The 27,259-nt window shown below is 40.0% G+C and overlaps 1 protein-coding gene across 1 annotated transcript in view; it reads left to right on the top strand.

The window, feature by feature from the left end:
• LOC124254323 (GLIPR1-like protein 1) overlaps positions 1 to 27,259 on the top strand; it is a 51,093-nt gene that overhangs the window by 3,822 nt on the left and 20,012 nt on the right. The window contains exons 2-6 of the mRNA XM_046688247.1: positions 17,743 to 17,875; positions 19,848 to 19,954; positions 22,287 to 22,399; positions 24,611 to 24,699; positions 25,522 to 25,641. Coding sequence (XP_046544203.1) covers positions 17,743 to 17,875; positions 19,848 to 19,954; positions 22,287 to 22,399; positions 24,611 to 24,699; positions 25,522 to 25,641 — 562 coding nt within the window. The remainder of the gene's footprint in view (positions 1 to 17,742; positions 17,876 to 19,847; positions 19,955 to 22,286; positions 22,400 to 24,610; positions 24,700 to 25,521; positions 25,642 to 27,259) is intronic.

Here is a 27,259-nt window from a genome sequence, read left to right as displayed (position 1 = left end):
AATTAAATCCTTGCTTTATACTTATGGTTTTGGCTATATCTGGGAAGCCCAAAGTGTAGATTCCCCTGTCTCTTTTCTGGCAGAATTTGAATCTAGATTAAAAGCCATTTAAGAACAGAATTGGCATTCCGCTCTTGAAAGTAGCCCTAAGATGTGTTGTATTCTCAATTCAAGACTGCTTTCACTGTTGAACCTTATTTACTATTACTAAATCTTGACAAGTTTAAAACAGCTTTGGCGCGCTTCCGTTGCAGTTCTCATTCATTAAACATCGAAATGGGAAGGTATCATAATATTCCAAGAAATCAAAAGGTTTGTAAACTCTGTAATAATGGTAATGTCGAAAACGAATTTCATTTTCTACTTGTATGTAGCGCTTATAGTAACCTTAGAAATCAGTATATACCACATAAGTATATTCGTAAACCCTACAATTCATAAGTTTAACCTCCAATTGTCCAATATCAATGTTGAAATCATGAGACGTGTTGCAATGTTTGTACTATGTGCAAGCAAACTTCGAAACTCTATGGACCAATGATATATGTACTATGGGCAAATAATAATGTTGAAATATCATGACATTTGCCGCAAAGTCTGAACTCTGTTATCAACGATGTATGTTTACTTAAGTTACAACTATGAAACGTGTTGCACTGACCGTATTATGTATGACTAACTGTGGACAGATGATCAATGTACCATGGGCCGATGGCCTACATGTACCCTTTGCAAATAAACAATAAACTGATCGCAATGAAACAACTAATAGGCGACTTTAGTTGATCCCGAGGTGCGACCTGGTTGACTTTGTGTCTGCGTTGCCTGGCGAAGTGGGTCGTTGTTTATAATATCAGTCACTAATATGGTTGATACAGTCTTGGTACGCTATGTAATATCAATATCTCGGGGTTAATATACATGTACTGCAACTTAAACCATAGGAGAGTTGTCGCAATCAACACAGCGATTGCCAAACAGGACAGTGATGTCCATAACGTATCACTTTGCCATTGGTCACACCATTTATATCCGTTGGATGTATATGTGGTGCAAAAATGTTATATTCCATATATTATATGGGCTTGTAGTACATCTTTATCATAGTCAGGCCTACCAAAGAAAACTTTCCCACTGTGCAGGAACACGCAGAAAGGCCCATATTAATCGTGGTAATAGCAACATAAACATATTACCTCGCTACTGAAACAGTATAAACGGCAACGAAAGATGATGAAACTGCAACATATATGTATCAGCGAACTTTGACCTCTACTGCGCATGCGCATTACGATCTGCGCTTCTTTCAAATTTCCGAGCAACCTTGAATCGCCTCGCGTGGAAAACGTATTGAATATGTCGAAATAACTGCTGTCAATCATTTCATACGAATGGAAAGTAAACTTAACAGGTATACACACAAGTATGATGATGATAAATGCCAAATAACACAACAGAAGTACTTTAAAAAGGGAATCCAAATTTTGTCCAAGCTGGAAAATGTCAGGAGGCTTCCTCTTCCATGTGCGCATGCGCAAAATCGAATTTTACATAGTGGGAAAGTTTTCTTTGGTAGGCCTGATAGTACCCTATGAGAATAGGGGCGGTGACCTGACGTTAAAGCGTCCGCTCATAACGCAGAAGACCCGGGTTCAATTATCCACATGGTACTATGTGTGAAACCCATTGCTGGTGTCCCCCGATATTGCTGCACTATTGCTAAAAGCGGCGTAAGACCATACTCATTCACTCTTTAAAAGAACAATACCACAAGTAATTGTATAACTGCTTTGTCATACCATTATTTGTTTTTGTATACCATCAAAATAGTAAAACAGCTTCAGATAAAAACTAAATTAGTGCTGGGCCTCCTTTCACAAAGCACTACGATGACCATGAGTCACTCAGGTAACCTTAGTACAATGTTAAAGAATAGGAGTTAAGGTTGACCTTAGTAAAGGCTGCATAGTGAAAGGGGCCCGTGAACTTCAATAATACATCTTCCAATATTCGTTCATGAAGATATCTCCTTGCAGTTTCGACGGCGCACTATTTTGATGTTGCATGAGTGTTAGGAACATGCTACTCACATACGCGAACATCACACAGTGATTGTTCAGCAACCTTTTGTTTAACCATATTTTACGCTAACGCAATCCAATGGAGTGCTTCAAATCAACGTTAGCGTGGTTATTTTGCGAACAGGAAATTGCCAGACATTTTTGCCTTTCTGTAGACAGCATATCACGGCGGGGGACACCAGAAATGGGCTTCACACATTGTACCTATATTGTTGCAATATTGATAAAACCGGTGTAAAACCATACTCACTGACTCAATCATTACTGTCAGCCAAGATAAAGCATTTAATCAATATAGGTTGGTGTACTGCAGCTGTTGTTTCTTTAATCTTGTCGAATAACGTTTTCCTACTGAGCTTATTGAGGCGGGAGGGGTGGTGGTGGGGTATCCTATTGGTTGCCGAAGACACCGAAGACCTGGGTTCGATTCCCCACATCGGTACAATATGCGAAGCCCATTCTGGTGTCCCCTGCCGTGATATTACTGGAATATTGCTAAAAGCGGCGTAAAACTAAACTCAGTCCTGTATTGAGGTGGGTGTTAGTGCGGGATGAATTGCGTCTGGTTATGTCTACAGCCATGGGCAGTCCATTAACTGTTGAATATGTTTGCTGTAGGACATTTAGCAGCATCAAACCGCTGTTGCTCTGTCTCCGCTACGCTGACGCCTACGCCCAAGGCCGTCCATTGACTACAGTATCGTGTTGTACATCATGATACGCTGCAATTGTCAGGGAACAAATGGATTCACAATAACCAGAAACAGAGACCATCGCCCGTGTTAGCTGGCTACACAGTGTACTTGTGTAATGCTTAGAGTCAACATTAACTTGAAGCAAATTATTTTAAAAATTTAATTGCCAGAGCAACGCGATGACCTTGAGGCAAATTATTTGAAAACTTAATTGCCAGAGTAACGTAATGAACTTGAAGTAACTTATTCTAAAACTTTAATTCTTACCACTCCTAAGCGACTGAACAGATACTTAAAAAGTGGGTAAGTTAACCATGAACTGTCAATCTTAATGGCGTTTTAATTATGTTTAGAACGTATATCGTCTAAACGGCTGAGGGTCGACCATCTTTACGACGACCCCAATGTACAGACAAAACAGGATGTACTTTACTCTCACTGAGATGGAACTATCTAACAAATACTATGAAACAGAATAACAAATCTAATACCCTAGCAGAAGATGGAATAACGATTTTATTTACAAGTACCGAGCGACATTTGTCGTATCTGACGCCCTTCACCCTGTAGCTCCCTCAATAACTACGTCGTTACTATGAGAGTCTTACAACTGCGACTTTATTACTTGAGAAATCCTCATAGCATGTGCTCAGAATATTCATTCTCAATACAATAACACCCGTATAGACACTCGGAAAATAACATTGTGACTTTCACAATGGATAATTCTGTAATCCACGTGAGACGGCATAGTCATCTGCTCTTTTATATACAGGCAGGACAAGAGGGAAAATTTGTCGTGGAATTAAAACTCTCTGGAACTGTAGTCAACTGTGTCCTCACCGATGAGGTTATCAATTGAATCGTTACATATTCGTCCAAGTTGATAATAATCCCACTTGATCGCATTGGGGAACTGTTCTTTGTCTGCGGAAGTTTTCATTTGGAACTGCCAACATTGAATGGCTCTAGTCTGATTATGTAAAGCTAGGAGACCTTTCTGAAGGTGTTAGGAGTTGCGGGCAGCCGAGTGCTTACAGAGTTATGTCGCCAGGCCGATAGCCCGGCTTCAGTGTCTCATATGGGTAGAATGTCTGAAGCCCATTTCTTGAGTCCCCGAAGTGCTTTTGCAAAACGAGAGTACTCTGCGAGAGTACACACCGACTGGGGTTTTATTTCGAGATACGTATTAAATATATATTACTTTGATACAACTTAAACCGTGAAATAATTTCATAGCTCTCAATTAGGATACGTGATGAATACATAATTATATGTTATCTTATGTGATACTGATTTGGGAATGTCGCTGAGTCCGATGTGAAACAAGCAAACAAAAACAAACAATTTTCATTAGTTTAAACATATTTTATTCACAATGTGAAAAGGATTGGGGACAAGTTCTTTCAACTTATTAAAACCCCTCTCCAAAGATATTTACAATAACTAATTACATCACAAGCAATTATTAGAAACAGAGACAGAGAAAGACTGAAAGATAACAGGGGGAAATGTTATAATACAAAAGGTGTATAGAGAGAAGACTACTGGAATCGTTTAGATTTGCATATATATTGATGTACATTTTTTATTTATAATATAATTTCATTTTTATGATTTGTCAGATCTGCAATGCCGTTTATAATAACAAATAATGTAATCACAGAATTACTACCACATACATCTTGAATAGCTTTAAGAATGATCTTTATATGTTGATTGTGTAAAGAACATTCTAAGAAATAGTGATGAACATTTTCGCACGTGTTTCCACATGCGCAGGGGCGGTGGGGTAGCCTAGTGGTTAAAGCGTTGGCTCGTCACGCCGAAGACCCGGGTTCGATTCCCCACATGGGCACAATGTGTTAAGCCTATTTCTGGTGTCCCCCGCCGTGATATTGCTGGAATATTGCTTAAAGCGGCGTAAAACTAAACTCAGTCAGTCAGTCAGTCCACATGCGCAGGATGGATCAGTGATGAGCCCTACTCTGTACAGATCGTAACTTAATCTACTAGCTTCATGACGTAGTTGAGTATGTAACCGTTAAATTTTCTAATACCGTCAGAAAAGTACAGTGGAGCTGAGTTATATGATGTTATTATGCTCGATTTAAACTTTGATAGTGAAGTACAATTTCCTACATCAGTAGATAAATTGTTCCACAATCTTAAAGTCGATGGGAAGAACGACTCATGAGAATCGTTTCACATCAAACGCCATAAGCCCACCATCAACCGTGACCAAGGATACGTAATTCCATCAGCTTATGATCCACTCCTCCACCAAGCCCAATCTATTGTATAAACATCGCACTCCTTCATTGTAACTCTGGCTTCCATTCACTATCCTTTGTGTACTCACTGGCTTCATCAGCTTACTGCTTAACCAATTATGGCAATTATGTTGTTTCCTTTGTCAATTACAATGTATGTTGTTTCATTGTTATATACAGTATATATATGCAGCTCCTCCACCTCATGTATCACTCTTGCTTGACAACGGTACAAGAATCTGCATCGAAACGTCGCACTCACGAAATAAAGAAGTTGTTATCCATGAAAACTTGTTCCATATTGACTCATGAGAATTGTTTATTCTTTTTCTTGGCAAGCAGATATTGCCTGAATTTCTTAGATTATATTGACTCCTGGAACCCACGCACTGAGGAATTATTTCTTTTAGGTAGATTGGACTTTTGTTGTTTTGAATATTATAGAACAAAGACAATTTTCGTATTCTTCTACTCTTTGATGGTGCTTCCAAGCCTGTTTCATAATATAGTGAATTAAAAGAAGAATATTTGAGAAGTCCTGTAATAATTCTTGCAGCTTCCATCTGGAGCCTTTCCAATTTTAAACTTAGTTCTTTTCCGCAGCCATCCCAGACTTCGCATGCGTACTCAAAGCGAGGTCTCATAAAAACTCTGTAAATCTTTAGAAATGTATTTCTGTTAAGAATATATTTAAGTTTTCTCATTGAGTAAATCATTTTAGAGGTTTTGGAAACAATATTAGATACATGGGAGGACCATTTGACGTTCGATGAAAGTATTATCCCCAAATGTTTATTATCTTCTACCGTTTTAACAATCATATCGTCAAATAATAAGTTAATCGATAAAAACACAATTATCACTTATTCATGACATATAATATACATTGCTGATTATGAAAAAACATCTAAACAAAACTATAAGCGTAGAATCGCAAATCAAAAGTGCGATATTTTGTACTTGGGTTTACTTCCCAAGAAACGAAGCAGCCGGGATAGCGAACCCAGTCAGAGCGGGTGGGTGTGCACTCAAGTGTAACGACTGGTTCATTTGCAGATGCCCTCACGGCTCATTGTGTGTGTATATATAGAGATGTTGGGTTTTGTAAATACATGCTCATTTTTTGTGTATAACATTTTGCAATCAGCAGACATCATAACATGTCATGTGTACAAGTATCACACCTGCCTGCCTGTGTAATTTACATAATGTGACAGAGACCGAACTCGGGCCATAAATCAATGCTTTTTCAAATTGCAAATTTTTCAAAAGTTGAAATTGCATGTGGTCAGTGATCGAAGTTGTGTATTGATTATGGTCATAAGCAGACAGGCAGGCAGACACATAGGTGTCAATAAAACAGGTGAAGCCTTCGCCTCCTGGTGAAATTCGTGGATCCCTTCAGCTATATTTTGGGTGCTCGAGAAAACATGCATGCAATTACAATTTTAGCCCGGAGACCTTTATGGATATGTACACCTGCTTTGCGGTGCTCAAGAAAACATGCTGGCAATTAGAACTTTAGCCCAGAGACCTTTATGGATTCATACACCTGTTTGGGATGCTCGAGGGAACATGCATTTAATTACAACTTTAGCCTGAAGACCGTAATGTATCCATACACCTTTTTGGGGTGCTCGAAGGAACATCAGTCAATTACAACTTTAGCCTGAAAACCCTTATGAAACCACACATCTTTCAAGGTGTTCGAGGGAACATGCAGTTAATTACAACTTTAGCCTGAAAACCTTAATGTATCCATACACCTTTTCGGGGTGCTCGAAGGAACATCAGTCAGTTACAACTTTAGCCTGAAAACCCTTATGAAACCATACACCTGTCAAGGTGCTCGAGGGAACATACAGTTAATTACAACTTTAGCCTGGAAACCTTTATGGATCATACACCTGCTTTGGGGTGCTCGAGTTAATGTAAGGTTAACGCGATTTTTCAGGGCATTATCATTTGCAGAAGCCCGAGATCTTTCATTAACTGCTCGACGAAGGAGGGTAGTTGAAAAGACCGAGGCCCTCGTCTTGGTAGCTGCGAGTTATTTCATTCAATTACAACTTCAGCCTGGAGACCTTTATGAATCTCTGCACCTGCTTTGGGGTGCTCGTGAGAACATGCATGCAATTACTACTTGAACCTGAACACATTCATGGATCCTGCAGCCACTTCGGGGTGTTCACGAGGACATTCTTGTGAAACAGTATTTCATCTTTGAAGAAATAATGGGCAACATGGTTGATTTGGAGGACTTTGTTTAGCGAACGCTTCAATTAACGAAGTAATCGGTTCACTGTACGGAAAACAAAAACAGAAAGAAACGTTTCAAGAACGGGCTGCGTTCCACAAAGCGCTGGATGTCGTTAAAGTATTAATTGCTGCGTCGTCTAACACATACGAATATACCTGGCCGAATAATATATGTATGAATATGTATGTGTCTATGTATGTATATATTTATGTATGAATGTATCTATGTACTTTATGTATGTATCGACGTTAGTATGTATGCATGTACCTATGTATGTATCTAGGTGCGAATATATGTGATCAATCATTTCATATTTTTTTAAACGCATTTTAAGTATTGGTGATATTCTTTTTTAAGGTGTCGTTTCGGCCTTTCGAGGCGCGGTGTGCGTATTCTAAATGTTGTACTATGATGTCTCGTAACTTATAACACATGGCACTATGATAAACCACTATGATTATCATTATTATAACAACACAAGCCTCTCACTCTTTATAGACGAGGATGTCCAGATGCTGTTTTGTGAGAATGGATAAATTTGCCACATTGCGAAAATCATTAACTTACATTGTCACCATAATAGGTACATTATTCATACACGACAATTGAAGACTGTTGCTCAAGAACTGACGTTAATCACGAAATTTAAAACTGCAGCTAAAGTATATATTGCACTCATTAGGTGATGGTTGTGTAGGTGATACAAAGGCTGTTCATCAACGTGCGGGGGATTGGGCGTTTGTTGATTTAATTTCGCTGTCAGTCGGTGGGCCAGGGGTATGTATGGGAAAAGGATACCAAGAGGTTATTTTCATACATAAGCATGTTGGGGTACTTACATCCATACATAACCACTCGCAAGGTTTCTTAACCCGGGAATTGGGAGTATGAATTTGTTTGTGTCCGAGTACAAATAGCCCACGAGGTTCTTAATCGGTGAAAAGTCATTGCATTTAACATGTACGGCAATAAAATTCTGAAGGATCTAAACAAGAACGCGTCTTGCTCCTGTTTCACAAACTGACCTTACACTGTCGTAACTACCATTCTTGAAAATAGATTTCCAATAACTGAAGCATTAAGATGACTATGGGAAGCCGCCTAAAGGGCAAGATCAAGTTAGGTCAATAGGAGGGGCAAAGTCGTATGATCGGCGTTATAAGGAAGCAACATGTACATATCATGTATATCATACCCGTGAAGGTCCGGGTTAGAATACTGATCTTCAGTAACCCAATCTTGTCGTAAGAAGTGACTAACGGGATCGGGTGGTCAGGCTCGCTGACATGTCATCGGTTCCCAATTGCGCAGATCAATGTTCATGCTGTTGATCACTGGATTGTCTGGTCCTGACTCGATTATTTACAGACCGCCGCCATACAGCTGGAATATTGCGGAGTGCGGCGTAAAACTAAACTCACTCACACTCACATGTACATATCAAGCCACGTCAGGAGTCTATGACTGGGTGGTTTCATAATCATGTATCAATGTGTTGAAAGCTACACGGTCAATAACACCACCTGACTCCCAGTTGAAACATGGTGTCAATGCAACCTCATCATGATACGGCAAATGTCGTAGATCTACAGTGATGGCGCTGCAACCTTCAGCGGTGTAATTCTACCACAGTAGCATAACCCAACTGGGCAGGCTAGGTAGTTATCAGATAGTATCGGATCGATTGTGTATTAAAAACTGTATAATATATCACTGACAGGGTTGATGCGGTGCATCATGTTCGTTTCGAGTAGTTTAATCCTATATAAAACACATGTTACATAGAGTTGTAATATGTTCTAAAAAGTACGATGGGCGTTTTATGTCCGCGGCCAAATGCTGTTGCACTTTGAGAAATTGGTATAAAAAATTCAATATGGAAATATCATTACAGCAGAATGGAAAAACGTGTGACTTATTTTAGTTTCATGCTATATTTCGGTGTGTGTGTGTGTGTGTGTGTGAGAGAGAGAGAGAGAGAGAGAGAGAGAGAGAGAGAGAGAGAGAGAGAGAGAGAGAGAGAGAGAGAGAGAGAGAGAGAGAGAGAGAGAGAGAGAGAGAGAGAGAGAGAGAGAGGGAGAGGGAAAGACTTACGTTCCTGATTTTTCCTAACTTTGGCCTTTAAGTATCTTTGGCGCTGCACTTTTGACAAAAATCCGTATGTAAAAAACCCTTTTTATGTATGCTATGACCGGATTTACAGACTTTTCGATTTTTACGATTTGCAATATAATATGACTCTTTTTACGGAACCCGTGAAGGTCCGGGTTAGAATATCGATCTTCAGTAACCCATGCCTTGTCGTAAGAGGCGACTAACGGGGTCGGGTGGTCAGTCTCGCTGGCTTGGTTGAGACATGTCATCGGTTCCCAATTGCGCAGATCGATGCTCATGCTGTTGATCACTGAATTGTCTGGTCCAGACTCGATTATTTACAAACCGCCGCCATATAGCTGAGTGCGGCGTAAAACTAAACTCACTCACTTTTTACGGTTTACTGCTTTTTGTATCCCACGACCATGCTACAATAATTCAATGCAGCAGAGGCATTGAATACACGATTGATGCATTCAGTCAATAACATAACTTTGTAAAGATACTTGTATTGGCAACTGGCTAAAAGTTATAATAGGTAATTATGCACAGAATTGTTCTACTATTCGGTTATTCAGTTTCTTAATGAGTATTGTTATGCTTGTTTTTAAATGTATTTTAAGCAAATGCTAGGCCTTACTGGAGGTCTGGCGACGTATCAATGCATAACACCTTGTACAAATACCTTCTCCCCTCTCTCTGTTTCCATTACCACATGGGAAAGTAATGCAGTAATTATTTGATATCACAAATACATACTGATCAGCTTACATTGCAAATATTATCACGATTTAACCATGATTAAATGAAGTGATTAGGATTAAGTGTAAATAGAACAATTTGCAGAATAGAGAACAATTTGCATGATAACGAGACACCCATCTTCACTTTACTCAATAAACTTTGGAACCTTTATTTCTGAGGGGACAGACATGAATAGCAGCACGTGTGATAATGTTGCTTTGAACAGTTTTCGAAACAGGTGGGTCAAACGTAACATATGTTATATTTGGGATTACACTTTCTTAGTAAAGTACAGACTCTTGTACTTTTATTGGGTTGAGTCCCCTCGGGGACTGGAACCCACACCCTCACAGTCAGGCACCTAATCGCCAGCACACAAAGTCATCCGCCTAACACCTCTGATAAGTGTTAATTGGCACGGCTCCCACGGTTCTCAAAGTCCGCAAGGGTAAACAAAGTCCGCAACCTAGACTACCAGTTTATCGACTTCCATTTTTGTGGAAATCGCGGTGGCTGAGCAGGTTAGGCGGCTGACTTTGTGTGCTGGCGGTTAGGTGCCTGACTCTGAGAGTGTGGGTTCGAGTCCAGGATGGGACTCAATCCAACAAAAGTACAAGAATCTGTACTTTACTCAGAAAGTGTAATCCCAAATATTACATATGTTACAGGCATAAAATATGTTATAATTCTATGTAATGCCTTTTGTAGTGTATCTGTGCATCATACATCGTATTCATGATGGTGCGTTAACCAGTGGGATAAAATGTCTTCAGTGGCCATATGTAGTCACAGCTAATACCATTGGCAACTACAATTATGCTTACATATACATTGCTCCGAAATTACCTTGGTAACAGGTGTTTACGAAAACGCGAGCAAAGTCTACCCCACGACAGATATCTGTGACAAACATACAGAATGAGAAAACCCGTGTCGTACAGATGGAATAGTGCCTATATGGCGTCAAACGAACATACATCATGGTATAGTCAGAATAATTGTATAATCGACTCTATTTTAGCAGATATTTCCCATTGATGTGGAAACTGCTTTGTCGTATCAAATGATCAAATGCAACAACGATCAGACAAATCCACACAAAACACAGTTGTGTAACATGGAAGAAAATCACAAATATAGGTATGGTCTTGACAGACCAATAAGCATAACCGGATCTTGTTTTGACCCATAATTACAGGATCCTTACTAGACCCACTACCGCCTTGTGTCTGAGATTATGTAGTTTGACAGAACAGATAACTCCATATTGACTGAAAAGCAGACCCAGCGTGTATAGGGATTCCGAGCCAGAGGGAATCTAGACTTGCTTCATTTAGGATATTTCCATTGCAAAACAGGTTGGGCGGAAGGGAAATAATTAGGTTCTGTGACCACGAGACAGACTAATGAAGTCTGGGCCAGTCTAAGGGCCCAGTGATGCAGAGCGAATATGACTCGTACAAGGAAGGAAACGCATTTCAAAACCCCAATCTCCAGGTAATATTAGTATTCGTATTTTGAATAATTGAACAAACTGAAACGAGGAATAGATAAATCTCCTGCCAGGTGAATGCTATCACTTGAAGCTATGAGTGAGACTTCAGACACGCCTTTGGGAATAAGTGCATCTATCTTACAATTCCATGATATTTGCACAACAGAAGGTTGACCCTATTTCTTTTGAACATTGTGTGATTTGCTTGACTATTGCCTGTTCAATATTTCTGATCTATGGCTGACTAGTACTGTTCTTAATGTTATGAGTGCATGTGTATTCAGCGTGCGGAACATTGATACACACATAAATAAAACAAAAGTACAACGAATCCCATCAGCAAGTGCAATTCAACTCCTGACACATATGTTCTGTCCTGTATAACGGGTTATACATATAGTTTGTAGAAGTGCATTATTAAAGAAACATGAAGATGAGGCTGCATAAATATTTGGTAAGCACAAAAAAACGGAGATTAGAACGGATATGTCCTTGAAGTCATGGAAGGTGTCTGTGTCTTATACTGCGCTGAACATTAGTCAGCCTTTTTGCAGAAGCAAATAGTTGACAAATAATTGACGAGTGAAATCAGCGTAGTCGTAAGTATCGGGTATTGTTCTGCCCGTCTTGTCGACGTAAGGCTTCATGCGGGCCACACAGTAATCTGCCTGCTCCTTTGTAAGGTTGGCAAAGCATTGGAACAATAAAATGGTTAAGGCCTTTTTACAGAAGACAGAAAACCCCTTCCACATCCATAAGTAATCTCTGCTAAAAGCAGAGTCGATTGTACAACTGTGACTTTATCATGAACATATATTTGTTTCAGCAGTATTACAGCTGTACGATGTTTGCAAATAAATTGAGTCTGGACCAGACAACCCAGTGATTGTCATCATGCAATACGATGACAGAGCATGCGTTTAGGAAACACTATGAAATAGTGATCATACCAGGTGTTCGTAAAAAAGGTCAGTGTATCCTGCCCCACCGGTCCTCACAAACATATGCAAAGTTTAGACAAACGTTCACCTGAACTGGCACAAAACAAATTCGAAGGTTTCGTTCAGAGTCTTGTAATCTTGTGATCTCTTGCCCCGACACCTTAAATCACAAGGCAGTTGGTTTGAATCGCGTACAATCTGTTTGTATAGCCATTTTGTAGAGTGAGTGAGTGAGTGAGTGAGTGAGTGAGTGGGTGGGTGGGTGGGTGGGTGAGTTTGGTTTTACGCCGCTTTTAGCAATATTCCAGCAATATCACGGCGGGAGACACCAGAAATGGGCTTCACATATTGTACCCATGTGGGGAATCGAATCCGGGCCTTCGGCGTGACGAACGAACGCTTTAACCACTAAGCTACCAAGCCGCCCCATCAATTGTAGACCCTCTTTTAATGTATTTACCAGGGCTGATTTCGAGTTATGTTCACACCTCCAATAGGAATGAGTCAGCTGTCAGACAGATTTCCTCTTAGTGGATGTGTGACGCTGCACACTTTCAAAGAAGTTTGTGTATATACTAACAAAAATGAGAACGACAAAATTCTATCCACATGAGTCGATTGTACAAACGACACATGAATTATGTCTAGAGGAAAGTGTAAATGAAACGTGTAATCGAGAAATATATTTTCTTATACGGCGTGAAAGAATGGAGTTTTGATGCGTTCCAGACACAATACCTTTGTGAAAAATACACTAACAGTGAACGCTTTAGGAAAACTTGCACGAGTAAGAGTAGCGATAACAACATAACTTTCACGACTCTGCTGGCAGAACCGGTAGCAGGGATACTTAGGTCTTGGGTGAGTGAGTGTGTTTAGTTTTACGCCACACTCAGCAATATTCCAGCTATATGGCGGCGGTCTGTAAATAATCGAGTCTGGACCAGACACTCCAGTGATCAACAACATGAGCATCGATCTGCACAATTGGGAGCCGATGACATGTCAACCAAGTCAGCGAGCCTGACCACCCGATCCCGTTAGTCGCCTCTTACGACAAGCATAGTCGCCTTTTGTGGCAAGCATGGGTTGCTGAAGACCTATTCTACCCCGGATCTTCACGGGTCACTTAAGTCTAGGGGGAATATAGTCACAGTGTAATGAAATCAAACACTAGTCTTGCATTTTCGGAACATTCGTTCTGGTACTCAATAACTGCTTGTTTCTGTATCCCAGAGCCTACAGTGGTGATTTCACAATCATTGAAAAGAATCATTATTTTTGCAAGATGCCGTGCATGTCATGGAAGAAAAAACCAAAATCTACAATACAACTGCATTCTGCTAATGTTGATCCAGCTAGAAGAACAGATTAAAACTTCACTTGTGAATAGGAAAATAATATCTTTCTTTTGGGTATGCATGCAGTTTCCAATGATATCACCAGACGTGTGGGTTTCAGGTTTCTTAATCTCAGACAGCTGTTCTGTAGAAGCTCGAGAAAATTCATGAAATGAAAATCAATGGTATGTTAAACATTTCAATTAAATATGGGGACTGGGTGTACATACTTATAAACTGTGTTAAAATATCAGCTAACCAGACACAGCTTGCATCGTAATGTATCCTTTGTGGCGGATGCCATATTCAGTTCCAGCAGATTGTTAGTAAGTGAGTGAGTTTCAGCACACTCAGCAATATTCCAGCTATATAGCGGCGGTCTGTAAATAATCGAGTCTGGACCAGACAATCCAGTGATCAACAGCATGAGCATCGATGTACGCAATTGGGATACGATGACACGTGTCAACCAAGTCAGCGAGCCTGACCACAGCACGGTTTGCTGAAGATCAGTTCTAACCCGGATCTTCACGGGTGCAGCAGATTGTGAATGACTATGACGTTTCAATGTAAAACAAGGTAGGACTACAAAAGCATTTGTCCGCCATAAGTATAATTAAGACCCTGAATTTACTTTGGAATTGGCTTTGATGTTCTCTGGCGGCGGATGTCAGGGTATGGATTACTTGTGTGTTGATTGAAACTCATATGGATAATTTCTTGAAAACAATCATATTTGCTTATAAATACACATATTTGCACAGTCATTTGATTATTTAAGAAATGGTTTCAAATAACCACCATGGACATAAATGTATTGGGGAGTGTACCTACACATGTGGCCTTTTTGTCATTTGAAGTACTTTTGATGATTTCGATTCACATCAAATACTTATATCACCTGATATCAAAACGTGATATCAATTCAATGGAATGCGCCGAAGAAGTCTTGGTTAACAGGAAACTTGAAATGTCTGAGGATAAGTGAATCTCCACGCCATTTGTTACAAATATCACAACCAGTCAATTCAGTCCCGAAACCAAAACTTTTGTATCAGTACAGTCTCGTTTCACACAAAAAGTCACAAGATTATTTATTGTATAAATTCAATTTTGGAGATACGATATAGTGACGGTTGCCACTGATCAACACTGTGTAGTTTTATCAAATATATTTGATGCTAAGATTAAGCCAATCTTACTCTATTTGAGTGAAGTGTGGGGTCATTCAAAATTGAATGCATCGAACGTTTTCACGTTAAGTTTTGTAAATATGTTATTGGTGTAGGTAATTATGTTTCTAATGTTGCTGCTCTTTGTGAATGTGGTAGATATGGCTTATTTGTTGATTGTCATAAAAGATGTATTCTGTATTGGTTAAAGTTGCTATCAATGCCTAATCATAGATATCCTAAGCAAAGCTATCTTCTTTGTAAATCTTTAGATGACTGTAATCGTGTTACATGGGCTTCAAAAGATTAAATTGTTATTTTCGTCTTACGGTTTTGGATTTGTTTGGATCTGTCAGGCAGTTGGTAATTGTTTTTTATTTCTTAGTAAGTTTGTGCAAAGCGTTAATGATTGCCACCAGAAAGATTGGTTTTCTAAAGTTTGGGAATCAAATAAGTTATCTTTCCATGAAAAATATAAATCTCTATTTACAGTTGAATATTATGTATCCATTCTTAAGGATCGTGAATATATTATTCATTGATATGATATATTATTTTTGTTAAGACCTGATTAATTGCCTGTAATGATAAATGTTGGTAGACGTTGCGGTAATGTGCGCGATGAGCGATTTTGTAATTTATGTATGAATGGATGTATAGAAGATTTTCTATATTTCTGTTAATTATAAAGTTTATTCCGTTTAAGACGCAAGTATATTCTTGAATATTTCTGGAAAAATCCTTCTATTTATAAATTTACTGTGTTATTAAGTTGAGATAAAGTGAATATCCTAATTAAATGAGCAAAATTTGTAAAATAAGGTATGAAGTGTTTGACAGGTGTACCTAACCATTTTGTTACTGTCATTATTGTTTTGTGAGTTTTGTACTTGGGCCTATGGCATTTATACAGAATAAACTTTGAATTGAATTGAATACTGTCTGGCGTATCATCACAGTTTCATAGTTCTTAGTAAACACATGCTTATGGTGCTCATGAATAGTAGAATGAAGGGTCTACTTATTGCAAATATTTCTTATAAGATTACCGGAAGAGTGGAGGGATAACCTGGCTGTTAAAACGTTCGCCATCATGTTAAAGGTTAGGGTTCCATTCTTAACAGGGATACAATGTGTAAAGCCATTTCTGGTGTTGCTCAAAGCGGCGTAAAATCCATACTGACTGACTCAATCAATAAACCACTACCACGTGGATTTAAATTGCGACCCCCTCACAGAGCTACATTGTTATTTCCCCTATCCTTAGATCAGTGTGCACTAGAGTTTCATTCTTAGCCTTATGGCAACCCCTATGTACATCCTACCGGGTACCCATTCACTGCTAGGTGAGCAGAGGTATAATGCCCAAAGAGACAGCACACACAATACTGTTGGGAAGAACCGAAGCTCCTGACTCTTTGTGATTCGAGTTGATCACGGCCACTGTCACCAACCGTCGTTTCTTACTTTCGCATGATTATTGCAAGGGCACGGGACCACGTGCCTCAATCAATTTTCGCTTTGTCTGGAAACCACCAACTGTTGCACAATACCATTATCACAAGGTTACGTGTTTAGATAGACCTGATACTACAGATGGCAGGAGAATAGCATATGATAATAGGTGTATATTACTTTACGTAATCAATATTCTTGTTGTCATAGTCTTTCTGTAGATCTAGATGTCCTCTTTCACGATTTCTTCTTCACCGGCGAGATAGAAGACAATGTGTTTACCATCGGAGAAATGAACGTTTTGCCCCTAATAGGATTCGACAGGTCGACAGATTCGGTGGAGACAGTATCATGGTGTGGGGTGAGATATCCAGCACACAAAGATCTGATTTAGTGGTGCTTCAGGGGAATTTGACAGCAAATCGGTACATCAACGAAGTCCTTGCACGTCACATGCTTCCTATTATGGACCGACAGAGGGAGCTGTTGCAGCATGACAACGCTACTTTACATATATACAGCACGCGTCATGGTCGGCTACCTTGCCAATTCTAACGTCAATGTCTTGCCATAGCCTTTCCGATCACCAGATCTAAACCCGATAGAACACCTATGGGATGAACACGATCGACGTGTACGTCAACGTCAAAACACGCCTCAGACAATTCAACAACTGGCCATCGCATTGGAGGGAGAGTGGGGAAGTATTCCGCAAGACGCAAGGGCAACGTCGGCTTATCCTGTCTGTGCCGAAACAGTGCCAAGCAGTAATTGCTGCCAATGGTGGCCATACAAAGTACTGACTTTGACGTCATCTTGTGTACTCAAGTAAACAGAAACACAACAATAAAGGCTGTCGTGTTGGCGAACACTTTGTCTATAGAATTGTGAATTTACACCTTTTTACCACTAAAATTACTTGAAATAATTCCTCTTAAAAACTAACGCAATAAATTCTTCTAAAAATGGCTTATGCATTTCTTTTTTTTAAAGTGTGTAGTAGCTATAGTATCAGTTGCAGCAGAAGTCGTCGTCGTTGTAGTGTAGTAGTAGTGGTAGTAGTAGTGGTAGTAGTAGTAGTAGTAGTAGTAGTAGTAGTAGTAGTATCAGAGGTAGCATCCAGCAGTAGTAGTGTCGTAAAGATGGATATAAATATATATATGACATGCACGTCTTTTCACTAATACTGCAGTTATGGCACTCTGGACTAGAAAGTTTGGCTCAGAGCTGGACGGGGAAATGTATGTGGTATCACAACTACAGACGGCACAGGATCCCAGGCTTCGACTATAGATATGTCGGAGAAAACATGTACTTGTCTCTCAGTAAGTATAACATGTAATCAAGGGAACATTGCTGTCAGCATGAACATCCAAATACATTTATAAACATGAATCTATTATGGCGATCTTCTTTAACATAATTACTTTCCACACCCGTGAAGATCCGGTTTAGAAGTGATCTTCAGTAGCCCATGTTTGTCGTAAGATGCGACTAACGGGATCGGGTGGTCAGGCTCGTTAGCTTGGTTGACACATGTCATTGGTTCCCAATTTCGCAGATTGATGCTCATGCTGTTGATCACTGGATTGTCTGGTCCAGACACGATTATTTGCAGACCGTCACTATATAGCTGTAATAATGCTGAGTGCGGCGTAAAATAAACTCACTCACTCGCTAATTACTTTCCATATTTATCAGTATTGGGTGTCATCATATAGTTTTACCGCAACTCGATAATTCATTGAATTGTTTCCATGTATCTCCATGTATCTCTAATATTTTATTCTCTCTTAGTGTCTGCTTTGTATATACTTCTATGTCTTGTGCCTTGAGCATGTTAACATGGAAAACGGCGCATTACAAGCATGCTATTATTATTATTATCATTATTATTATTATTAACTCCACAATGAAAAACACACGCCGAATGGTAGGTTCATTTGTTACCAGATCTTCTACTTTGGGTTAAGGTACACAGATATTACCAAGCTGAATACGAATAGAAAATTATACATTTGCACAGTTTCTGTTATTTTAATGTTTAGAAAGTCCGCTGTGATCATATCACTGTATCATATTGTAGGACAGGTTCAGTTGGCTTGACCCATGAAGCCTTCCATCGTGTGTCGGACGTGACGACCTCCCTCACTGGTGGTGCCTGCGACATATACACAGACATAAATCATTCACTGAATATGTAAAATAAACAGTAAAATCAGCTTATAATCTTTATTCATGGGAAGGGAATTACAGTCTGTAGAAACTATGTCATACCTTTCTCAAAATATAGTTCCAGATGTTTCCTTTCTCTTCAAAAATCTCTTTGGCACTCTTTACACAACGCTTCCACGTTATCAGGAAGTACCTGAGACAAGAATGACAATAAACAAGGTTGCATATTGCAGATGACCGTCTGACCTCCAGTTAACGTGGCGGGCATGCGGGTAGCCTAATGGTTAAAGAGTTCACTCGTCACGCCGAGGACCCGGGTTCTATTCCCCACATGGGTACAATGTGTGAAGTCCATTTCTGTTGTCCCCTACCGTGATATTGTTGGAATATTGCTAAAGCAGCGTAAGAACATACTCACTCACTCAACTCCAGTTAACGTAAACATGTTTTCATGCGGGGGAATGTAGCGTACCTCGGTCGCATCCTGGGAACAGAGCTTATCCATTAATAGTGCTGCTGCTATATTGCTAAAAGCGCCATAAAAGTACAATACCCACTGGTTGAAATAGGTACATACATCAGCATAAGCAGAATGAAAACGATATGCGAATGATTCAAAACTATGGTGAAACTCTGAAGATCTCTTCATCTCAAGGTTTTCGAACAATGATGGAACCGATGTAATGTTTTGTTATCTGCCCCATGCCTTGATTCCTATAGCTGTCTTAGCGCCGTCGTACGTCCATGTTTAAGTATGGCAGTTAGTGCTCAGGCTAGCTATTCTCGAAACGTTCGCAGCACTACGAACCTCTTGATCCCATTCTTAACACATTGACTACGATCAAAGTTAAGAATTCTTCGGGCTACGAACGTTTCGAGAATAAGGGCCCAGGCTGCTTTGTCGAACCGGTCCCTAGTTATGAGTCAGTGAGTTTAGTTCTACTCCGCAATATTCTAGCAATATTCCAGCAATATCACGGTGGGGGACACCAGAATTGGGTTTCACACATTATACCCATGTGAGGAATCGAACCTGGGTCTTCGGTGTGACGAGCGAAAGCTTGAACCACTAGGCTACCCCACCGAACCGCTAGTTGTGAAGTAACACTTGTTGTGTTGCAGCTTGGATGTATACGACTAGGGCGCTGGATCAGTGGCACAATGAGAAGAAGTTCCTCACCCCGGAACTGACCTGCCGTTCCAAGAGGATGTGCGGTCACTACGTCCAGGTATGTATCCATGGCAAAAACATGGGGAATCCAGTTAACAGCTGGCCCGACACAACCTATGAAGGAGGCGACGAACGTTACTCGTAATATCAACCATTGGTTTGCCTGGTCCAGACGTGATTATTGGTTTCCGTCATTTTCATGAAGCTGTCATATAGTCATGTGTGATGTAATATATTACGCAAACAAGACCGAGAGAATAAATATATTTTGACACGTGCCACATTCGACTCATGTATTAAACCTACAGAATTCAGTGTCTCAAAAGGTAAACGGGGAAATTGTGGAACTTGTGAATATATACTTGAAACTTCATGTATAAAGTTTAAAAACAGGAAACAATTATTCCATGTACGCTCTAACATGGACAGCTCCGCAAAACAATTTATTTATGTTATTATATGCCAAGGGTGTCATGAAGAATACATTGGACAAACAGGAGTGCTTGGGGGACAGAATGCGCGTCCATAAACAACAGATTAAGGACCCCAAAACAAGGTGCATCCCTTTAAAACCTCTTCTTATGCCTCAAACCGAATGCTGAACAATTCGATAGATATCTAAAACACATGTTTTGTGAATATTAGCGGTATGATACAAACAAAACAATAAATGTTAAATGCATCTACATGATTATTTTTGTGTATACTTAAGCATGCAAAGCGGGAATAGTAGATCATCAATATTATCAAGCACATCCGCCAAAGCATGTTGATCACCACACAAGCTGACGGAAATACATCGACATCAACGCTCAATGTCTGAAGGACACGTCAATAGGCATGCCTTTTATGTCTGCCCTTGGAATTCATGCTCCATGTTCAAAGTTGCTAAGTTACGTAGTGCCTTGATGTGTTGCGGTATGCACGGGATGACTTTAGGAGAGTTGTCTTTTCCTGTCTTCATCGCCGCACACTTCGAGACTATATGCACTTCTTAACTAGTAGTTTGAGGATGTTGAAAATTGTATGACGCTAAATTAGTCGTAATTTTCTCGATCTTGTGCCAACTGACCGTTCAGAATCACATCATGTAATGTATATTGTATTTGGGATAACTCTTACATGTAAATATATTCTAGTACCATTTGTTGTTAAATCCCATCCGGGATTCGAACCCATCCTCCAAGAGTAAGTGTCATAATCGCCAGCACACAAAATCAGTCCATTCATCCTACGAGGCTTCCACAAAAATGAAAGTCTGAAACTTATGCTAGTCGTAAGATGCGACTTGGCAGATATGGTGGTCAGACCTGGCTGAAGGCGTGGCATTGTACCGATCGCACCCAGACTGTGAGTGAGTGAGTTTGGTTTTACGCCGCTTTTAGCAATATTCCAGCAATATCACGGCGGGGGACACCAGAAATGAGCTTCACGGAATGTACCCATGTGGGGATTCGAACCCGGGTCTTCGGCGTGACGAGCGAACGCTTTAACCACTAGGCTACCCCACCGCCGACTGTGGAATAGTTGCTCCAAGAATCAATTGCTGGAGACTCGATTATTTAACGGCCTTTGTTTCCTGGGATAAAGGTGACTGCATCTATTCTATATCTGTCCGGCACTAATGGTCGCAGCTCCCATAGGCTAACATATGCTTCAGACAATCAATAGACTTTGTCAAACGGAACCCAAACATTCTCTAGGACACACCTTGTGAAACAAAATATACGTAATGGAGTCATCATACGGTTGATGATGATCATGACATCATTATTTCTTACGTAGACCATTTCTGGTGTCCCCCGCCGTGATGTTGCTGGAATATTGCTAAAAGCGGCGTAAAACCAAACTCAGTCAGTCAGTTAGTCAGTCTTACGTAGACTGAATATAATAAAAAATATAAAATATAGAAAAGCAATGACAACGACTAACGCCATTAAAACGAAGCCCAGACAAGGACAGAAATAGAACACGTATGTTTTAAGTGGATCTTTACATTGTTGGTAGGGAAGAGTCACACTTGAAATCAACAGGAAGGGAACTCCAAGAAGGCTACATAAGCGTATGGTCTGTGCCTTTGGCCGTCACATTACAATTGTAGTAATTACGTCCTTACAGACAAAGGACATCATCAGACCTGCTCCAGACATGTCATAGATAAATAGGCTGCCGCTGTTGCCGCTGCTCTTTCTCAGTTGATTAAAACACCTCTTCACCACATCCCCTAAGTCCTTCTCCATCCTTTGTGGGGTGTCAGGAATGTTTTGCGAAATTGTTTTGACTCTTTCAGTGGGAATTGGCCAGACACAAATTCTATAAATTGTTATGACAGAGATGTCACTGGAGACGCCATAATAATTTTAATTTTGAATTCAATTTGTTTGTCACAGATGGTGTGGTTCAACACGGAAACAGTGGGGTGTTCTGTACGATACTGCAGCAAAATGGGGTTCTCGAGATGGGTCCGGGATGGTTTCTTCATGGTCTGTGACTATGGGCCGCTGTGAGTACTTACGTGTGTGTGCATAATGTCGACACTCGGGATATATTGTAAAACCTTTTGGTGTTCTTTGAATTGTGAAGTTCCCTTGTGTATCCTAAAAGACTACTTCAACCCGAGCCCTCAGATTTCTCAGGGCCATATTCGTGCTTGTGGTAGGCGATCTTTCGATGTCTCACTTGATATAATAATTGCTCGAAAAAAACATGCTAAAAATGAAAGCTTAAATTTCTTTGAGGCATCCTTAAATAACTACACAGTTGTATCATTAAGCTGTCCTGAAATAGATGTTTACAAATATTTAACTTTAACAAGCGATCAATAAACGCTAGTCTTGTATAGTAATACCAAGAGTTCGAAATCGACCTTTCGTAAGCCGCCATATAGCTTAAATATTGCTGAGTGCGGCGTTATACAACACCCCAACAAACCTTTCTTAAGATTACTTAATGTATTTGGTTGATACCATATGTAAAAGATATATATACTCAGTGCCATTATTGAAGGGTCATGAAGCAATAAGGTAATATAATGCAAAATAAAGTATGCTGTGACAAGATTATAGAAAGAAAAGATAGTGTATTAACTATGCTGTGAAAAAAGGATCAGGACTGTATCTACACGGACATCAAACAAAGGGATACCCCAAAACGGTAAGTCAAAACGGTAAGGACCAACCAGTCCTTTGTGTAGCCGCCTCTCTGGTCCTGGACAGAGTTACACCGAGACCTCATGCTTCTGATCAAGTTCATGAAGAATGCCTGTGGAATTGCCTCCCATTCTTGCACAAGAGCTCTCCGAAGAACCTGTAGATCTTGTGGAGCAGGTTGACGTATGTATAAACGTCTGCCAAGTTCATCCAATGCATGCTCGATTGGATTGAGGTCAGGTGAACATGCCGGCCAGTCCATCCTTTCTACACCCTGTTACTGAAGATAATCTGTGACTATCCTGGCTCTGTGAGGTCTGGCATTATCGTCCTGTAAAAGAGGGTCACGACCATAAAATCCATGCATAGTTTGCAAAAAGGGAATAGCAATGGGTGGTCAAGATTTCATCTCGATACCGCTGACCAGTCAAATTTCCATCAATAATGTGAAGCTGGGTTCTTCCTGTAGCCATGATACCGGCCCAAACCATGACTGACCCACCACCAAACCTATTGTGTGTGACAACTGTAGCATCATGAACCGTTCACCTCTTCTTCGGAATATTCTTCGACGACCATCATTAACAGACAAATTAAACCGGCTTTCATCTGTAAAGAGCACGATCGACCATTGACGTTGATTCCAACGACCGTGACGTCTACTCCAGGCTACACATGCATGTCTGTGACGTTATAGAAGTGGTGGTGGACGGACTGCTGGTCGCCTTGAGCGGAGCCCACTGGCACGTAATCGGCGTCGAATGGCGTTCCTGCTTATCCTGACACCATGAACATTGTAATGTTCAGTCTGAAGGTCACTGGAGGTCACGAATCGGTTACGTAAAGCGACGTTAACCAAGTGCCAGTCTTGCCTTGCAGTGGTAACTCTTGGTCGACCTGGTCTTCTCGCATATTCCATCGATCACGTGGGGCTTGACACCTTTGCCACAGTCTCCAAATGACACTTTGACTCACATGAGACCAATTGCTTGACCCCTCTCTGCTACCTTCAGGAAACGTCTCATTTCGTATCAGAAACCATGATGTCAGGGTGAGACTACTGTTAACATTAATAGCCTAAACCTGTGCATGGGAAGTCGTACTTTCTCGTGCAAAACAAGACTAAATGCTGCGTTTCCACGATACAGACTCTGACAGTGTTCAAAATGATAATGTTTTTGGAACACTCTATATCTTTAACTTCCCAATCATTGAGACATGTGCGTAGCTTAATGTGTTCTATGGTGTCTTATGTCAACAGGGTTTTAAACAGTATTGACTTTGCATTACTTATATTCATAATATGGAATTGATTCCTAGCAATGCAAAAGACACATGGCCCTTCAATAATGGCACTGAGTATATTTATCTACAGTCATACATTAGTTCCTAAACAGGATCATCTTCCCGAATATCAAGTGACTTCAAACCTGATTACTGACTACTTGTTTGATAAAACGTAAACAAGAGTCACGGGTAGGATTTGACAGATCTAATTTTTATCCAGCTTGGGAAATATTTTTATCAGAAGGCTCGGCATATGTAGGCACAATCTGATTTTACAGAGGAAACACCCGTGGAATTCCGCTATTCAAAAGGGGCGAACCATGTTCAGAGTGTCCACCTGGTAGGGTCTGTGTCAACAAGCTATGCGGTAAGTGACGATACTGATTCCCATTGAGTAATACTATATGCAATACTTCAGGATACCCATTGAAACGTTTCCTGCAATGTTTTTTGTTTGTTTCTTTGATGTTTAACGTCGCACTCAGCAATAATACTGATATATGGAGTAAAACATCTTTGTATTTCACTTGTAAATGTTTCGCGAGTTAGGAAGAGCACAGAGGTAACGACGGCTAAAGACTTTATTAGTATGATTAAGTTTGTTTGTTTGTTGTTTAACGCCGAACCCAGCAATATTACTGCTATATGGTGTCAGTCTGTAAATAATCGAGTCTGGACCAGACAATCCAGTAATCATCATCATGAGCATTGATCTACGCAGTTGTGATACGATGACACGTGTCAACCAAGTCAGCGAATCTGACCACCCCTTCCCGTTAGTTGCATCTTACGACAAAAATGGGTTACTGAAGATCAATTCTAACCCGGAACGTATGAGTCTTTCCCCAAGGACCTACCACTATTCAACCGTCAGTATTTGACACTTGGAATTTAATACAACCGAACCTGTTCGAAACCCGTTATACATTATTGACCTGAAAACATATTTGCTGTTCATCTTGGAGTTTAGATGTACATTTCTGAAAAAAGACATTTCACCATCCGTAGAATGACGTCTGATCTTTTTCTTGATGAACTACACTAGTTTATCGCATCTCTTAAACTTTTCGCTTGTCATGTCACAGACCCAGCTGTATCCTCATATTGCAGAAATGTTGCGTAAACTGTCCCTTATACTCACCATGTGAAGAGATTATTTTACATAATGCATTCGCACTATCTTCTTTAGCTCTTCCGAACTGCAATAACATCCAATGTCAAAATGGCGGCCAGCTGATCCAAGATGTCTGCATGTGCAACTGTACCAACACCGGGTATGACGGGGAAACATGTCAGACAAGACTTTCCGGTGAGAAGGAAGGCTCTGGCAATGGAGGGAGTGTTGGTCAAAACGTTGGTGGAGACTCTTTAAACTGGGGAATGCCTGATAGTGGCGGGAGAAACTTTGTTCCTTCCTTTCTGATCAAGTCTGTTTGCATGTGCTTTGTCGTAATTACCCTATTTCCGCAGGGGTAGATCCCCAGTATGTGTATTGTATGGTGTGGTGGTGATGTTCTCACTTTCCTTGCCTCCTTTGATTTATGCCTGTACAGATCCATTTTTATTAATTTTCAATTGTTATTGGATTCACTTTTATGTTCATTGTATTTTCATTTTATGTCTGAATTTGCGTTTTGACTTGTTAACCTATATCCAGTACATTTGCATGTTATACTTACTGTTACTGTCCTGGTGAGCTTGAAGCTATATAGATTTGTGAATTTATTCAATTTGTCTTTTAACTTTAGTATTTTGTCCTATATGTCCAGTCTATTTTCATATTTTTGTCCCCCTTAAACCTCGAGTTTATGTATATACAAACACATAAGGTGTTAGCCCAGATCCAGAAGAGAGATAATCAGGCGTAAACTAACCCTCACCTCAAGAAGTTTATACTGTGTATTATTCTAAAGGTGAACATTAGGTCACACTTCAAATACGTTTTAGCACAGGGAGCTTCGTGGCATGATGACCTTCAGAAACAGATTAACCGAAACAGTTCATCATTCTGGCACAAATCGTCACATACATTTTTTCTTCAGTAGTCGAAGACAATGTAACCGTTGTCATACCATGTATACGCTATGAACCTAGCTGATTGAGGTTACATCGTGGTTTTGTTAAGGTTGTCACAATACCAAACGCCTCGGCGATAATGGACATATGATCTGAATTACCCATTGTGTTTCCTATTGTTGCAGAAACATATAATTTAAGTATACCAAAATCGAATCGAAGTCAAAAACAGACTCATTGAGGAATGTCTTTTTCATGTACTATCCGTTTGTGTTATATACTTTTTGAATGGTGAATGTGAAAATAGCATCACTATCACGATCTCTCATCATGACGCCACTTAAATAAGACAAAGGGCCTTTCGATGGAACTCTAAAGCTGTATTGCAATAATCACGTAAACCTTATTATGTCTTCCGTTAGCGAGGAATGTTCTTTCAGTAACTCAGATGTGAACATAGATGTACATACATTTTGATTTTGGTTTATGTTCCGCATTGTACTCAGGGCAAATATGATGTGGTACCATAACCAATGAATACGTCAGTAATATTACCCTCGAATGGAACACTTTCTAGTGTTAGGTTAGTACGATTAAAAATGTTCTGATATTAGAAAAAATCTGAATATGACTACTTTCACTGCATCAATCTACGCCTTTATATGCATGTAAGGAAATTCAATCGCCAATGAAATTTCTATTCCAATACATATTTATTAGGAGAAGAATATGCAGCAGTATTGTTCAGAAGGAGCATCACAGTTGGTTTCGTCAAGATGACAATTGTTTTACCCACACCCTTGTATCAATTTTTTAATGATTTCTGTTCACATGCATGAAATTGTTGTGCATCTGAAAGAGCTGATGATATATATCGTGACACAATCACGTCCGACGATCGGCCAATCTTG

Source organism: Haliotis rubra, unplaced genomic scaffold, assembly GCF_003918875.1.
Source record: "Haliotis rubra isolate DU_JTF1 unplaced genomic scaffold, ASM391887v1 Scf57, whole genome shotgun sequence".
Lineage (NCBI taxonomy): Eukaryota > Metazoa > Mollusca > Gastropoda > Lepetellida > Haliotidae > Haliotis > Haliotis rubra.
The sequence above is the reverse complement of the archived record's forward strand: the minus strand, read 5'-3'. Positions and strand labels throughout refer to the sequence as shown.